The 18,507-nt window shown below is 52.8% G+C and overlaps 1 protein-coding gene across 1 annotated transcript; it reads left to right on the forward strand.

Moving 5' to 3' along the window:
• The first annotated feature begins 1,845 nt into the window (after positions 1 to 1,845).
• LOC311587110 (uncharacterized protein) lies at positions 1,846 to 17,546 on the forward strand. The gene is made up of 11 exons (XM_084763591.1): positions 1,846 to 7,587; positions 7,696 to 7,884; positions 12,632 to 12,747; positions 12,860 to 12,918; positions 14,799 to 14,947; positions 15,213 to 15,278; positions 15,879 to 16,041; positions 16,472 to 16,642; positions 16,745 to 16,836; positions 17,053 to 17,105; positions 17,262 to 17,546. The coding sequence occupies exons 1-11, from the start codon at positions 1,875 to 1,877 to the stop codon at positions 17,334 to 17,336; spliced, it is 6,846 nt and encodes a 2,281-aa protein (XP_084619717.1). The 5' UTR covers positions 1,846 to 1,874; the 3' UTR covers positions 17,337 to 17,546.
• Positions 17,547 to 18,507: the final 961 nt, after the last annotated feature.

An 18,507-nucleotide genomic window follows, 5' to 3' on the forward strand; every position in this document is an offset into this window, starting at 1 on the left:
GCAGTGGTGGTGCTCACCTATAATCCTAGCACTTGGGAGGCGGGAGGCAGGTAGATCTCTGTGAGTTCGAGGCCAGCTTGATCTACAAAGCGAGTGTCCAGGACAGCCAGGGCTATACAGAGAAACCCTGTCTCGAAAAACCAAAAACAAGGTCTGGAGAGATAGTTCAGTAGGTAAGGGTACTTGCATTGCAGATGTAAGGACTTCATATACTCAAATACTCATCACTCCTGTAAAAGGCTGGGAGTAGCTGTGTGTGCCTGTAACCCCAAGGATGGGGTGGATTCTGAGGGTTTGCTGGCTGACAAGCCAACGTAGCTAAAACAGCAAGCTTTCAGTTTGATGAGAGACCCAGTCTCAAGACAATAAGGTAGAAGGCAGCAAAGGTGTGGTGTCCTGCTCTGGTTTTTTCCATGCACACTCACATGCATGTACTACAGACACAGACACCTACTCACACACACACTGCATGCATGTAACAACACAAACCACGCACATGGCACACACACAAAGCACATACATATTACAAGCACACAAAGCTCACATAACAGGGACAAACTACATATGCATAAAATATGCACATATAAAACACATACACATATACATAAAATATACATGTGTAAGACACACATACATAAAATATATACACAGATCACATGCATAGCACACACCAAAATCATATACACATAACATACATACAAACTGCATACACATAACCGACACAAATATACCCATAACACATACATATACAAAACATAAACACAAGCCACATACACATAACACACACAGAGATCACACATACATAATACACATATACATACAAACTTTACACACATAACACCCCTTTACGTACCACTAGAAAAAAAGAAGGATAGAAAAGAAGGGAGGAATGAAGGGAGGGAGAGATGGAGGGAGGGAAAAAGGAAAGAAAGGAAGGAAAGAAAGGAAGGAAAAAAGGAGAGCTGAACTTGGATGCTCAGAAGCCAGTAAGTAATTGAGGGCTCCTCACCCCACTGCCCCCTGAATAGAAGGGCAAAAGGCCCCAGCTACAAGTTACCTCCCATCGGAGAGGCACATGCTGCTCTTTGGGACAAAGGTGTGGAAAGTGAGAGAGTGAATCCTGCACGGTGATTGATGGTGACAGGGTGACTCATGAACTCACCCACGGATTCCCCTGTTCTGCCGACACAGGAACTCCATCCACGACCACAGCCACCTCTAGCTCACGCTTGCCTGGTGTGGAAGCAGCTGCCGCTCTCAGCAGTGCTCTGCATGCTGGGAGTACATCTCAGTGGCTTCTCGGTCCCCACCAACCCCCTTCTCTAGCTCTTGACAATGGGGACCACACACCCAGGACTGCTGGCATGCCCAATAACTTCAAACCCACTTATGAATTTTTGCTCAGATCTCCAATCAGTCCTGACACCCTGACAACCCGGATGTCCAAGTTTGTCATCAAGGTTGAGACCGCTCCTCCTACTCTCCTGGTATACACGCCCACCACCGAGTGCCTTCACCCCTCTGCCTTCACAATCACCACCACCCACCCCTCCACCACCTGTGTGACCACGACTTATGTACCCCTCACCAGCTCTTATACCACCACTCCCGAGGTTGAGAAGCCAACGACAACCATTCCTACTATGGCACCTGTCGCCTCTATCAGGAAGATGGCCTCATCCATGACTGTGACCACAGGGACCACAGAAATGACCACCGTGACCCCAGCAGGGATCCATACAACACTGGCCCTCAACCCAGGGGTTACTTATCTGTCTGCTGCTCTTCCATCTCAAATTCCCAGGAAAACCTCCTTAACAACAGTCACTGATAACACTGCCCCACCCAGTACTGGTTCCTTGATTACCACAGGCATGACTACCAATCTATTTTCTACAGCAAGCAATTCACTCAGAACAGAAACGTCCTCCACCCATTCCCTGGGCTCCACCAACACACCAACATCTATTGCTTCAGTTGCTAAGGAAACAACCACTCGAGCAGGTGAGCCATCGGTGGCGATGGCAAGAACGAGCTCTGAGAGAATCACACAGAAGCTCATGAGTGACACTCCCAGGGAAACTGTCAGCACACTGTCTTCTCACCCAACCATATCAACAGTGTCAGCCACCGATACGGGGAAGATTTCCACGTCTCACATGGCTACCTCAATGACTGCCGGCACCGTACCATCACTGCCAAGTACATTTCTACCCTCTTCACCTTCCGATATTGACTCCACCTTTAGAACTCTCACACCTGGGATGATCTCAATTCCCACTCCCTCAGGCCTGGGGGTGACATCCCAAACTACAGACATACCGCCCTCATACGGTCCAGACATCCCTACCACAGTATCAACAGCTACCAGCCACATACCGGTAGGCACGACAGGGTTCATGCCTACAATGACGCGTCTCGGGTCAGCAAAGACAGCCTCTAGCATGTCAGCCTTCTATGTGACACTCACATCTGAAGCCCTGTCGCCTAGGAAAAACACCCAAACCTTTCCGACCTCAAGGCTTACCATGTTGTCTATGGGTGACACCGTCCCATGGGACACCATGACAGACTTCACCTCAGCCCACGGAGCTTCCAGCGTGACAGCGACACACACCAATTTCATCCCATCTTACCCCATGACAAAGAACACTGATCCTTTTCCTAAGGAATCTCATCCCGCTACTTCCGGTCTGGTGACTACTCTTTCACGTACTGGAACTGTTGGGAATACACTCGATACAAGCATTCCAGTGACATCTTCCTTCTCCTCATCCATCGTCACTGACGGCTCTGGGACCCCGCAGATGGACCGCGTGTCATCAGCTCCAACCAGAACCCATACCTTCCACGCCACAGCCGAGTCCGTATCTACAGAGCTGCCTCCTCTTGCTTCAGCAGTGACTGGGGTAGGTCAGCCCCCCTTCTCCACCCATGATGTTGAATCCACCGGAGACACCACCCTGAATCCCACCGCAGATCTTCCTACAGCATCTCTCCTTACAGAAACCACCACGACTCTTCCGACCACTTCCTCAGTTGCCCCTGCAGACATGTGGCTTTCTGAGGTATCCAGCATCTCCTCTCCCATGAGCACCAGTGTGCTGACGTCACCCACAAGTAGGATTCTTCCCTCTGCACCTGGACCAAACACGCAACCTCTCAGTGGCACGACCTACACTGCCCCTTTATCTACATTAAGGACCATACTTCCGATCACCGATGCTGTATCTACAGCATTGTCTCCAGTCAACTCTCCCAGCTTTCCAAGTAACGCTGTTGGGCATTCCACATCAGATACCACCTCTCCTACAACCATTACACATACACTGACCCCTGACACCTCTGTTGTACCCTCCTGGACCTCTTGGCCCACTTCAGAAACAGCCGGAACTGCTATCACACATTTGGTCACCACACCCACCCTGTCATCTTCTCACAGGACCCCTAGCCTTACAACCTCAGACAGTTACTCCACTCACAGAACAGCCGCAGCTGCTACCTCCTCACATCCCAACAGCCCTGCTACTATAGAGACGCTCATCTCTATAACCCCGTCGTCTCCTAGTGCAGGCATCCCCACGAATGCAGCCACGGATCTCCCTTCCGCATCTACAGGCAGTAGTGGTTCGTCGGTTATGACAGTCACCATCCCAACCCCTGCAGATTCCACTATGTCCACAACACGTACCAGAATCACCCCATCTTCCCCTTTTGTCAATAGCACAGAAATAACAACACTGGTGAGTGTACCCCATTCCACCACCCCAAGTCTAGCAGCCGATTTTACAAACACTGGACACACCCAAACGCATTCTCTTGCTACCAGCGTTCCTGCCACAGCTGCACTCTCTACCTCAGTGGCTGATGTCAGTTTTGGGAACACACAGACAGAAAGTACAGCTCTGAGCCCCGTCCATACAATCCACACAGCACCCAGATCTGCCCCAACACCCGTACTCAGCGCATCTGCAGAACCGCTTTTAACTGCTGCCACCCTGATTCCTGCCACCAACCTTCCTACAGACTCTCTCGTGACAGAAACCACACCCACTCCCCAGGTCACGTCTCCAGACACACCCTCAGATCCACCGATGAGCACCAAGGTATTGACTTCATCCACCGCTACTGCTTTGTCCTCTGTGTCTACCCCAGGCATGCAGCCAGTCACTACTGACGTCACACACACTGCCCCATTATCCACCTTGGAGAGCGCACCCCCGACTACCCATGCCTCGTCTACGGGTACATCTCAGGCCACCTCATTCAGCTCTTTAACGAATGCCATGACAGTGTTGATGTTAGAGATCCCCCCTCCTTCCTCCATCACAGACACACTGGCTCCCGCCACTTCCCTCATGTCCACTTGGCCCTTGCTACCCACCTCAGAAGCAGCCAGGACTTCTACCACGCCTTTAGTCACCACAGCCACCCAGACCCCACCCCTCGCCACTCCCAGCCTCACACCCTCCAGCCTCTACCCCACAGACATGATCCCCACAGCTCCTACCACTTCTGGTGTGAAGGACACGGTTACGCCTGTAGTCCAGGCTTCACCCACTATGGACACCTCTACCATTGCAGCTACAGCTCTCCCCGCGTCTTCTACAAGCAACCCTGCCCCCCTGGTCACAGCAGACGTCACCCCAACACACCCCACTCTCATCCCATCTTTTTCAAGCCCCCAGAACTTGGAAACAGCACCGTTTATCACCTCAACTCGTGCCACGTCCGTTTCTGCCAGCAGTTTTGGAACCATCCGGACAGGAAGCGTGCCCTCAGCGCCAACCTTCTCCCATTCTCTCAACACACCAGCTGAATCCACACCAACACCCATGGCCGCCAACACAGTTACAACAACCGCATCCACAGAACCGCCTGCTACTGCATCCGTGACAAGGACACACTTGGTCACCATGGCCACCCGGCTGCCCTCTCACAGCACTCCCAGCCTCACCTCCTTAAACGGCTACCCGACTGGCAGTGTGTCCACAACTGCCATCTCTTTACCTCCTCTCACTTCTGGGACCCTGGAGAGCCTCGCGCCCACAATCCCACCTTCGCATAGCTCAGGCCTCCCCGCCGTCTCAGACACAGCGGCTCTCACCTCCTCATCTGTGGGCAGCGCTGAGCCTTTGACCACGGTGTCAGATATTTCAAGTCACGTAGTTCCTAGTATGTCACCAACTGATTTCACCTCATCTTACCCCATCAGCGGGAACACTGAAACTACACGTGTCAACACATCCCAAACCACCACAGGCAGCCTGACAGCTATTCTCTTAAGTACCGGAAACACGCCACGTCCGTCTACCACAAGCTTTCCAGCCACGTCTGGATTGTCCTCATCCTTCTCTGTTAGCAATGTTGCGACCGCAGAGGACAGTGTCCCCTCAGATCCAACCATCACCCATACACTTCACACCACAGCTGAGTCCACACCAACACTCACCACCACACGCACAGCCCCCACGTCGACAGAGCCACCTCCTTCTACATCAGCAGGGACTGGGACAGATCAGTCCCCCTTCCCCACCCTAGCTGCCACACCCACTGGAAAAGTCACAGTGGATCCCACCACAGGCCTCCCCACGGAGTCACTCACGACGGACATAACCGCGACCTCCCCCATCACGTCTTCAGTCACTGCCACAGGCACGCTCACGTACGGCACATCCGCGAGCTCTTCCCACGTGACCTCCAACGTGTTGACCTCCCGCACGAGTGGGGCTGTACCCTCTATGCCCTTCTCAAGTTCACAGGCAGATGCCGCTGGCACCGTGTACAGCACCCCATTGCCTACCTTGGTGACCTCAGTCCCAGGCACTAATGCGATGCCTACGGCTACCTCTCAGGTCACCTTCCTTAGTCCTCCCACCACATACTCTATGCCAGGCAGCACTACTACTTCAGTCTCTGTCACCGATACATCTACACTCATCCTGACCCCAAGCCAAACATCTTCACTCATCTCAGACGCAACTATGACTGATACCACAGACTTGATCACCGCAGTCACCTGGAGCCCCCCCGGAATCTCTACTACCTCCTCCAATTCAAACAGCCACTCCATGGACACTGACAGCACGCCTACCACTACTACCGTCTCCTCACGCCCTACTACTTCTCGTAACCTGGAGACACTAACATCTGTAACCTCATCTTTTCCCAGTGAAGGAATCCCTACCGCTGCAGCTACGGGGCTCGCCTCCTCATCTACAAGCAACAGTGGTACAGCTGCCATTACAGTCACCACCTCGACCTACACAAGCTCTAGCCTATCACCGACCCGTACGGATACCATCCCATCCTCTTCCGTCATCCAGAGCACAGGGATTTCGTTTCTCAGCACAGCCCATCCCATTGGCCCCACTGTGACAGCTACCGTCACAGTTACTGAGAACACCCCATCAGGTTCCTTCAGGACGGGCACGTCAGTTTCACCAGACATCTCACTGTCAAGGTCAACTTCTAAATTTGCTTCTGACTCAGGAACCAAAACGTCTCCTGTTCCTAGCAGTATTCCTCCCACAAGTACCGATTCCCCCATCTCTTCCTTTCCTATGCAAAGCCCATCACCGGACTTCAGTCCTACCTTCTCAGCATCCCGTGTCCCTAGTACAAGCACTGGTCAGTCCACTCTTGAGACTCTGACGTCCATCTCCACTATGCGAACTACACCTACTTCATCAGGCGAACCCACGACAGATTCTTTCACCAGGGGAAGCACTTCCACAAACGCAATGGTGACTGCTTTTGGTACCTTGATCTCGTCGACGCCCACAGTAATAATGTCTTCTCCTTTGTCTTTCCCTACCATGAGTCCAGTGCTGAGCACTACAATTAAGTCTCCTTCTACCTTCTTCCTTAGCTCTAGTGCAGAAGATAGACTCTCCTCTGTAGTGACGTCCTTTCCTCCTCCTTCAACTACCAGAACTTCTCCAACCGTCTCATCACTCATCACCGCTCGTACTGTATCCACCCCTTTCTCTTATGTCTCTCTTCCTTCCACGACACCCTGTCCAGAAACCGTCACCATCACAATAGTCCCCACCTCTCCCTTGACACCATGTGTTGACAGCCATCCCAGTACTGAAGTGACGTCTGCTCCCATCACCCCATTCTCGGTCATTCCCTCTGTCACCAAAATGGTGACCCTTTCCAGTTCTACCAGTGAAGGACCATTTCTCCCTACATATATGGACACTTCTTCCATGGCACCAGAAACGGAACCCTCCGGTGTCAACACTGATGCTTCTAGCTCAACGGACACTAGGACGATAGATACAGAGTCGGCCTTGACTAGCGCCTCAATGTCCACCAGAGGCAATTGGTTGAGTGCCACCTCTGTCACCACTCCAAATACGCTTGGCTCCATCAGCGTTCCTTCAACCCCCCAAACGAGCAACAGCCTTCTAACTACCGCAGCTTCAAGTAAGGTGACATACCCCATTCCATCTACCACAAAGACACCAGAGACATCAGTGGTCACTATGGAGCCTCCTACAGCCCTTACACCACCACCGTCAAGATCAACTTCAACCACCACTCGGACGGCTACGCCAGCCAGCTTGACCACCACCCCAGGTTGGACCTCTTCCTTCCTTCTTTCTCCCCATAACTTCATCTTTACTCAACTCGATGTCACCAGGGTCAGGTCCTAGTCAGAGGTCTCGTTCTACCTGTGCTTCTCAGGCGTTTGTGACAACGGCGGCACCTGGGAACAAGACCACTGCGTTTGCGTCCCTGGTTTCTCTGGAGACCGCTGTCAATTTCTGGATAACAGATGCCAGAATGGGGGCACCTGGGATGGCACCAAGTGTCTCTGCCCCAGTACCTTCTATGGGTCTCTCTGTGAGTTTCCGGTGGAGCAGTTAGAAATAGGTGAGTGGCCAAGGCCATGGGCGCTGTACTTCCTCCTTAGAGACGGCCCTTAAGGGGCTCTCCTTCTCCCTTTCTTCCACTGCTGCTCTCTCTGCCATGCCTACCTTTCACCCTTGACCTCCAGCTTGCTTCCGCTTCCTTTGACCGCTTCTCTGAACCTTACTAACTTCCAATGGCTGCTGGATTGAATGGCTACAGAGCTAGTAGCTGTAATCCACTTCTGTGGATTACAAGTTTCTGTTGGTTGCTTCTTTCGTTGCTGTGATCAAATCCTTGACAAAAACAACTTTTTCCCCCCTTTTGTGTGTGATGGGGTCTTGTTTTTGTAGCTCTGGCTAGCCTGGAACTCATTATGTAGACCAGGTTGGCCCAGAACTCACAGAGATTTCCCCCTGCCTTTGTCTCTTCAGTGCTGGGATTATAGACATGCACGATTATGAGTGGAAATAACGGCAACTGAAAGGAGAAAGGGTTGATTTTGGCTCACAGTCTGAGGGTACACAGTCAGTCCATCATGGCAGGGAAAGCATGGCAGCAGGAGCGTGAGGCATCTGGTCACATTGCATCTGCAGTCAGGAAGCAGAGAGAGACGGATGCTGGGGCTCAGCTCACTCCTTCTGGTGCCACCATATTTAAGGTGGGTCTTCCCACCTCAGTTATGCTCACAGATGTGCTCAGAGGATTGCCTCATAGATGATTCTAGACTCTGTCAACTGGACTATGGTGATTAACCGTTACAAAATCAGACACAGGGAGTGAATACTGGTACACACTTTGACTCCCAGCACTCAAGAGGCAGAGACAGGTGGATCTCGGTGAGTTCGAAACGTATCTAGTCTGCATGGCAAGTTTCACGCCATCTACAGAGACCCTGATTCAAAAACAAAAAACAAAAACCCCAAAACTCTAAACAGAACAAATTAGTAAAGATTTATTTTTTCTGTTTTTAATGATGTTCATGTCTGTGAACATGAGTGGAAGTGACAGAGAGGTCAGAGATATTAGATGCTCCTGGCCTGGAGTTACAGGAAGTTGTAAGCTGCCTAATATGGGAGCTGGGTATTGAACTTGGGTCCCTCTGGAAGAGAAGTACACACCCTTAACAACTGAACCACCTCTCCAGCTTCCAAAGTAGTTTGAACTATCAGTCTTAATTTATCTGCATCTTGACAGATTGTGTGATACTGCCACATCAGATGGCATATTCATGTGTCCTTTCTGGAGATTAAGGCAGAAATATCTTTAGGAACTGTTATTCTGCCTGCCCCAGGGGGGAAAATCTGGAGGTTGTAGGCCAATGTCTGTGAAGTTGGCCTTCTTTCCTTCACCTCTGATAAAAACATACCAGAATTAGTTGATTTATTCTCTTTCTACTGCTAACAGAGCGCAGGACATCCCTGGAGGATTATAAGCAAGTGCTCTACCACTGAGCCACACCCCAGCCCCTCACTGGGGGATTCTAGGCAGGGGCTCTATCACTGAGCCACACCCCAGCCCCTCACTGGGGGATTCTAGGCAGGGGCTCTATCACTGAGCCACACCCCAGCCCCTCACTGGGGGATTCTAGGCAGGTGCTCTACCACTGAGCCACACCCCAGCCTCTCACTGGAGGATTCTAGGCAGGTGCTCTACCACTGAGCCACACCCCAGCCCATTACTGGAGGATTCTAGGTAGATGCTCTACCACTGAGCCACACCCCAGCCCCTCACTGGGGGATTCTAGGCAGGGGCTCTACCACTGAGCCACACCCCAGCCCCTCACTGGGGGATTCTAGGCAGGGGCTCTACCACTGAACCACACCCCCAGCCCCTCACTGGGGGATTCTAGGCAGGTGCTCTACCACTGAGCCACACCCCAGCCCCTCACTGGGGGATTCTAGGCAGGTGCTCTACCACTGAACCACACCCCAGCCCCTCACTGGGGGATTCTAGGTAGATGCTCTACCCCTGAGCCACACCCAGCCCCTCACTGGGGGATTCTAGGTAGATGCTCTACCACTGAGCCACACCCCAGTCCCTCACTGGGGGATTCTAGGTAGATGCTCTACCACTGAGCCACACCCAGCCCCTCACTGGGGGATTCTAGGTAGATGCTCTACCCCTGAGCCACACCCAGCCCCTCACTGGGGGATTCTAGGTAGATGCTCTACCACTGAGCCACACCCCAGCCCATTACTGGAGGATTCTAGGCAGGTGCTCTACCACTGAGCCACACCCCAGCCCCTCACTGGGGGATTCTAGGTAGATGCTCTACCACTGAGCCACACCCCAGCCCATTACTGGAGGATTCTAGGCAGGTGCTCTACCACTGAGCCACACCCCAGCCCATTACTGGAGGATTCTAGGCAGATGCTCTACCACTGAGCCACACCCCAGCCCATTACTGGAGGATTCTAGGTAGATGCTCTCTACCCCTGAGCCACACCCCAGCCCCTCACTGGGGGATTCTAGGTAGATGCTCTACCACTGAGCCACACCCCAGCCCCTCACTGGGGGATTCTAGGCAGGTGCTCTACCACTGAGCCACACCCCAGCCCATTACTGGAGGATTCTAGGCAGATGCTCTACCACTGAGCCACACCCCAGCCCATTACTGGAGGATTCTAGGTAGATGCTCTCTACCCCTGAGCCACACCCCAGCCCCTCACTGGGGGATTCTAGGTAGATGCTCTACCACTGAGCCACACCCCAGCCCATTACTGGAGGATTCTAGGCAGGTGCTCTACCACTGAGCCACACCCCAGCCCATTACTGGAGGATTCTAGGCAGATGCTCTACCACTGAGCCACACCCCAGCCCATTACTGGAGGATTCTAGGTAGATGCTCTCTACCCCTGAGCCACACCCCAGCCCCTCACTGGGGGATTCTAGGTAGATGCTCTACCACTGAGCCACACCCCAGCCCCTCACTGGGGGATTCTAGGCAGGTGCTCTACCACTGAGCCACACCCCAGCCCATTACTGGAGGATTCTAGGCAGATGCTCTACCACTGAGCCACACCCCAGCCCATTACTGGAGGATTCTAGGTAGATGCTCTCTACCCCTGAGCCACACCCCAGCCCCTCACTGGGGGATTCTAGGTAGATGCTCTACCACTGAGCCACACCCCAGCCCATTACTGGAGGATTCTAGGTAGATGCTCTCTACCCCTGAGCCACACCCCAGCCCCTCACTGGGGGATTCTAGGTAGATGCTCTACCACTGAGCCACACCCCAGCCCCTCACTGGGGGATTCTAGGCAGGTGCTCTACCACTGAGCCACACCCCAGCCCATTACTGGAGGATTCTAGGCAGATGCTCTACCACTGAGCCACACCCCAGCCCATTACTGGAGGATTCTAGGTAGATGCTCTCTACCCCTGAGCCACACCCCAGCCCCTCACTGGGGGATTCTAGGTAGATGCTCTACCACTGAGCCACACCCCAGCCCCTCACTGGGGGATTCTAGGCAGGTGCTCTACCACTGTGCCACACCCCAGCCCCTCACTGGGAGATTCTAGGCAGGTGCTCTGCCACTGAGCCACACCCCAGCCCCTCACTGGGGGATTCTAGGCAGGTGCTCTACCACTGAGCCACACCCCAGCCCCTCACTGGGGGATTCTAGGCAGGTGCTCTACCACTGAGCCACACCCCAGCCCATTACTGGAGGATTCTAGGCAGATGCTCTACCACTGAGCCACACCCCAGCCCATTACTGGAGGATTCTAGGTAGATGCTCTCTACCCCTGAGCCACACCCCAGCCCCTCACTGGGGGATTCTAGGTAGATGCTCTACCACTGAGCCACACCCCAGCCCATTACTGGAGGATTCTAGGCAGATGCTCTCTACCCCTGAGCCACACCCCAGCCCATTACTGGGGGATTCTAGGTAGATGCTCTACCACTGAGCCACACCCCAGCCCATTACTGGGGGATTCTAGGTAGATGCTCTACCACTGAGCCACACCCCAGCCCCTCACTGGAGGATTCTAGGCAGGTGCTCTCTACCCCTGAGCCACACCCCAGCCCCTCACTGGGGGATTCTAGGTAGATGCTCTACCACTGAGCCACACCCCAGCCCATTACTGGGGGATTCTAGGTAGATGCTCTACCACTGAGCCACACCCCAGCCCCTCACTGGAGGATTCTAGGCAGGTGCTCTCTACCCCTGAGCCACACCCCAGCCCCTCACTGGGGGATTCTAGGTAGATGCTCTACCACTGAGCCACACCCCAGCCCATTACTGGGGGATTCTAGGTAGATGCTCTACCACTGAGCCACACCCCAGCCCATTACTGGGGGATTCTAGGTAGATGCTCTACCACTGAGCCACACCCCAGCCCCTCACTGGAGGATTCTAGGCAGGTGCTCTCTACCCCTGAGCCACACCCCAGCCCCTCACTGGGGGATTCTAGGTAGATGCTCTACCACTGAGCCACACCCCAGCCCATTACTGGGGGATTCTAGGTAGATGCTCTACCACTGAGCCACACCCCAGCCCCTCACTGGGGGATTCTAGGCAGGTGCTCTACCACTGAGCCACACCCCAGCCCATTACTGGAGGATTCTAGGTAGATGCTCTCTACCCCTGAGCCATGTCCCCAGCTATCATTCCAGAATTTCTCTTTTCCTTGTGTGCATCAGTTAAGTCTTCAGAAATGATGGAGAAAGATAGAGGAGAAGCATGTAGATGAGAGAGGGTTGTGGTGGTGATGGCAGACAAAGGCAGATGAGGAAGTAGTCAGAGTTAGGTATCCCATGAAACAGGCACAGTGGAGACGGAAGTGGGCATGGAGGTATCTGTGGACCAGGAATTCTCACCAGATCTCGAAGACAACACTTCCAAAGCCTACAGAGATTTCAGCAACACCTTCCAGGGTCAGGTGAGCAGGGAGGAGGGTGCTTAATGGTCCTTCCCTGGACTTGGGCATGGGTCCCTAGGTACCCTCAGACCCATAGGTTCAGACATCATCCCAGAGACCGTTGACATTTCAGATGCGGAAGATTTACCAGAATGTTCAAAGTTTCCAGGGCGTGGAGATCCTGTTCTTGAGGTAGGAGGCCCTTCTGGGACTGTGGAGACCTTGTGGGGCACAGGGAAAGGGTGGGAAGAAAGGCTGAAGAATCCACCACCCCCCCTTTCGAAATCATCAGCTATCACAAGGAGAGAGACCAGATGCAGTCTTCAAGGGAATTCCTTGAAGGGAGCGCTTTACAATAATTCTGGGGGTTATTTCTTTGCAGGGGGAACGGCACTTCTTTTTAAGAACAACTGCTGGAGGTGGGGTTGTTGACTTGGTCTCTCTTTGGTTGGTACCAGTTTTGTTCATGGGAATGAAGGAGGGGGAAGGAGAGGGAGATGGCCAGGGAGAAGGAGAGGCAGGGGAGAGAGAGATAGGGATGTGTGTGTGTGTGTGTTGTGTGTGTGCGCGTGCGCATGTGCCCGTGTGTGCATGTGCCCGTGTGTGCATGTGCCTATGTGTGCAGGCATGTGTGTGTGCACATGTGCCTGTGTGTGCAAACGTGTGTATATGTGTGTGTGCGTGTGCCTGTGTGTGTAGGCATGTATGTGTGCATGTGCCTGTGTGTGCAAACGTGTGTATATGTGTGTGCATGTGCCCGTGTGTGCATGTGCCTGTGTGTGCAGGCATGTGTGTGTGCACATGTGCCTGTGTGTGCAAACGTGTGTATATGTGTGTGCATGTGCCTGTGTGTGTAGGCATGTATGTGTGCATGTGCCTATGTGTGCAAACGTGTGTATATGTGTGTGTGCATGTGCCTGTGTGTGTGGGGGGTTGGTTTCACAATATCCTCTTTTAAAATTTTTATTTTGTGTGTATGAATGTTTGCTGACATGCATGTCTGTGTGTCCCATATGTGCCAAAAGTCACAAGAAGGTATCAGATGCCCTGAGGCTGGAGTCACAGATGGTTGTGAGCTACCAAGTGGGAGTTGGGAACAGAACCCAGGTTCCCATCTCTCCAGCCCCTAGCTGGATGATATCTTGATATAACACAAAGAACAGGTTGCTCATTCTTTCTATGCTTCCCAGGCTGAGCATCCTCTTCCAAAAAGGATGTAGGTGGAACTGGGGAAGATGCTCCATCTGGAAATGTAAAGACCCAAGTTGAGATTTCCAGAATCCATCTAAAGAAATCTGGGCTTGGGGCTGGGAGATGGTTCCATAAGTAAGAGTGTTTGCTGTGCAGCCATGAAGACATGAGTTCAAATTCCAGTACCCATGCAAAAAGTGGAGCATGAGCACGCATGGCTGCAGCCCCAGTGTTGCAGATGCATGCAGGGGCAGGAGGACTGCTGGGGACCTGCTGACTGCTGTCCCAGATCACAGATCAGTTGATAGACCTTGTCTCAAGGGAAGAAGGCAGAGAGTGACAAAGTAGGACACCAGATGCCAATCTTTGGCCTATGAGCATGGGCAAGCACCCACACGCATGTAAGTACAACACAGACACAGACAGAAGTTGATGGTGAGGATGATGATGGTGGTGATGGTGATGATGAGGATGGTGGTGGTGATGGTGGTGGTGATGGTGGTGGTGATGGTGATGATGATGGTGATGACAAGCGGATTCTGGAAGCTCACAGGCCCTATATGGACTATGTGGTGACACAGTAGGCTAATTAGAGACTATTTCAAACAAACAAACAAACAAACAAACAAACAAAAAACACTGGAAAGCACCTGAGGACCAGTACTTGAGGTTATCCCTGACCTATATACATACAGTGTCTTTGCATAGCAGTGCACACACACATGTGTGCAGGACACACACACACACACACACACACACACACACACACACACACACAGAATGTGACATGTCACATCACAGCCTTTACCCCCTTTGCTTCCTGGACACTTGTGGTTGGTCCAGAGACCCCCTTGTGCCCTCTGATGCCCTTGGCCCCTCAGGAGAGGCAGCGTTGTGGTGGAGTACCTGGTCCTGCTGAAGCTGCCCTTCAGCCCCCAGCTGAAGAAGGAGGTTGAGAACGTGAAGATGACACTGAAGGAGGAGCTCCAGGGTGCCAGTCAAGATGGTGACAGCTGTCAGGACAACCAGAGTGAGCTGAGGCTACAGGGAGGGGGACAGGGTCTCAGCTCTGACTCTCCAGCCTGCTCCAGCTTAGTCAGGGAACCTTTGGGAGCTCGGGTGCCAGGCTGAGAGAAGTGACACAGCCCATGCTCGGCTGGACCAAGGGTGGGGCTAGGGAGGGTCTCACGAGGATGGTTATCGAGCAGGGAGGAAGGGAACAGCTCACTTTCCCTGTGGCTCTCCCACATTCTGGGGATGCTAAGGGAACTCTCTCTCTTCTTCCTCCCCAACAGCCTTGTGTTTTAAGCCTGACTCCATCAAGGTGAACAGTGACACTGGGAAAGAGCTGACCCCAGAAGGTGAGGAGAGGGCAAAAGGCTGAGAGGCCTCAGGTGAACTCCTCAACAGGGAACACCCAATCCTTGGAGTTCCCTGGAGAAGAAGGGGGAGACCTTTGGAGATGCTGCTGCTGTAGGTGATGGTACTTTTCTGGCCCAACCCCCAGCTTTCTTATTTTTAATTATTTTATTTTTGTGTGCATGAAGTGTGTTGTGTGTGCCCGTAAGAGGACAACTTGTGCGAGTCAGTTCTCTTTCCTTTCACTTTGTGAGTCTGAGGGACTGAACTGAGGTTATCAGGCTTACACATACACATACACACACACACACACACACACACACACACACACACACACAGAGAGAGAGAGAGAGAGAGAGAGAGAGAGAGAGAGAGAGAGAGAGAGAGAGAGAGACCGCCACGCCCCAGCACCCACAAGCAAGGTCGGAGAGCCCAGGTTCCTTCTCCCATCTATCCATTCTCAGGGTCTATCTCTTGGAGGGACCTCAGAAAAGCCGGTGCCCCGCACCCCTCCCCCACCCTGCCTCCAACTGCTAAAGCCAGGTTCTGGGTAGAAAGAATGCAGTCCCTGTTTCTGTCATCTCCCTTGTCTCCATCCTCAGCCATCTGTCACCGAACTGCCCCCAAGGGCTTTGAGGCATTCTACTTTCCTTTGGTGGAGCTGAACAGGCTCCTCTGCGTCACCAATTGCACACCTGGAGTCAACGGCACCATCGATTGCCACCAGGGGCAGTGTTTTCTGCAGAAGAGCGGTCCAGCTTGTAGGTGAGGTCCCGCCCCATTAAATAGGCCACGCCCACTCGCCTAATACCACGCCCACCATGTGCATGCACTTGCCAGCGCCCTAGGATGGAGACACTATGTCTGCAGCCCCACCAACCCTTCCTTTTTGTCTTTTCTGGTTTCTAGATTGACTTTTATTTATTTTCAAATGTTTTGGTTTTAAAGGTTACATATTCTTTATTTAACTAAGGAGTGGGGTCTGTCTTTGAATTCTCCATCCTCCTGTTTTCATTTGCTAAGTTCTAGAGTTATAGGTGTGAGCCACACACACCACTGCCCCTTCTGGAGACCCTGTCCCGTACTGACCAAATTCTCCAAGGTCCTACCCACTTGCACCTAGAGTGGTGGCCCCCAGCCCGGGAGGTCCCGCCTACCACCCTGTGACCTGTCTGAGCGCTCTGACTCTCTCCAGGTGCTTCTCCACGGACACACACTGGTTCTCAGGCCCACGCTGTGAGGTGGCCATTCACTGGAGGGTGCTGGTCGGAGGCTTGGTGGGGGCTGCCACTCTGCTGCTGTTCTTACTGGTGGCCTTAAGTGTCTGGGTGGCACGTTCCCGGGGAAGAGGCAAGGACCCAGGCAGGTAAGCTGGAGGAAGAGGCAGTTGGGGAGGGGGGGCGGGCGGCAGGGAGTCTCCAGACATTGCACTTTGCCCAACTCTCTGACTTCCTGAGCTGTCGCCTAGGTCCTGTACCCAGGGTAGGAAATGGTTTGAGATTTGGGATGAAGACATGGTGGGGACGTTTTCCAACACCGGCTTCCAGGATGCCCCGACAGGTGAGTCTTGATACCTGGGGACGGGGTTTTACGCTGAGCTGTGTCTGAGGAGGGTATATCAACCTCCTTAGCCAGGACAAATATGTATCTGGTGTGTGTGTGTGTGTGTGTGTGTGTGTGTGTGTGTGTGTGTGTGTGACATTCCTGAGAGACCATCCCTGGGCCATGTGGCCTCTGTTTCCTCCCCTTCACCACCCTCCTTTCTTTTCTCTGTAGATAATAATGAAAACTCCCGTGTTTCCTTGGAGAAAGAGGACCCCGACATGAGGGTGAGGCCACAACGATTCCTAAGCCATCCTCCCAAACTTGAATCCTCCGTTCCTTTTCTGGGCAGGTGGCTGGGTCGGGACCAGCCAGTGACTTCTCTCAGGCAGCTCCTACATGTGGCTGAGCAGCCTTCACTCTCAACGTCCATTCTGTGGCAGGTGCACATCCAAAGGCCCGAGGTGGCTTCGTCGTTGTCGTCGTCGTCGTCATCATCATCATCATCGTCATCCTGAGACCTTGCAGGGCCCTTCTTCTCTGCTCCCCGACCCTGCCCAGGGCTACAGGACTGAGCCCATTGCACAAGAACCGGTTGCGCTACCCACACATCCCAGGCTCCCAGTGTTCTTGGGGGGGGGAAACATTTATTTCTTTGACCTCCCATCCTTCTCTTTGTTTGGCTGAAACCCGTATCCACGTCCTTCACTCCAGTATGGTGGGCAAGTCAGTGTACCCTCATCTGTGATGCGTTCACACCTCTACCCTGAAACTTTGCACAATTATTCTGAACTTCATGTGTATTTGGTTGATTTTTTTTTTTTTTGGTTGTTGCTCTTATCCGTTCTCCCATTGTTTCTCTCAAATTCTCGTTCCCACCCGAGCTTATCTCCTCTCCGTCCCCATCTCAGGTTTCTACTTTTCTTCTGAGAAAGAGTCTTGCGTATCCCAGACTGGCCTTGAACTTGCTGCGAACTGACTGGCCTGCCTTTTCCTGAGAGCTGGGGTTACAGATGTGCACCACAGCTGCTGGCTTATGCGGTGCTGGGGCTTGAACCTGGGACCTGGTGTGTGCTAGGCAAGCACTCTACCCATTGAGCCACATCCCCAGACCACTGGCTCTTACTTTGGCATTTATCCTTCATCTTGCACCTATAGGCAGCTTGAACTTGTGCCTGAGGGCAGCATGAAGCAAGTCACACCTGCCGTTCCTCCTCATAGCTCCTTGCTGTGACACTTACTCTGACTCCCTACGACTCCTCACTCTGAGTTGACTCTTAGACCAATCTCATCCCGCAACCATAGGCCTCTTGCAGTTTTTTTTCTTTTCTTTTCTTTCTTTTTTGTTTTTGAGACAGGGTTTCTCGGTGTAGTCTTGACTATCCTGGACTTGCTTTGTAGGCCAGGCTGGCCTCGAACTCACAGCGATCTGCCTACCTCTGCCTTCCAAGTGCTGGGATTAAAGGCGTGCGCCACCACTGCCCACCTCAGTTTTCTTTTCTAAGACAGGGTCTCATCGAGCACAGGCTGGCTTCGAACTGTCTAAGTAGCCGGGGGGATGTCCTTGACTTTATATACTTGCCCCCCCTTTATCCTGCTCCCCACAAACCTGCTCCTAGCTCTAAAATTCACTTCATTCCATCTCCCTGCTCCTAGGTCCTCATAGGGTCAGGGTGTCTTAGGGTCCCC

The sequence above is a fragment of the Acomys minous genome, assembly GCF_964271855.1.
Source record: "Acomys minous genome assembly, chromosome: 16".
In the NCBI taxonomy this organism is placed as follows: domain Eukaryota; kingdom Metazoa; phylum Chordata; class Mammalia; order Rodentia; family Muridae; genus Acomys; species Acomys minous.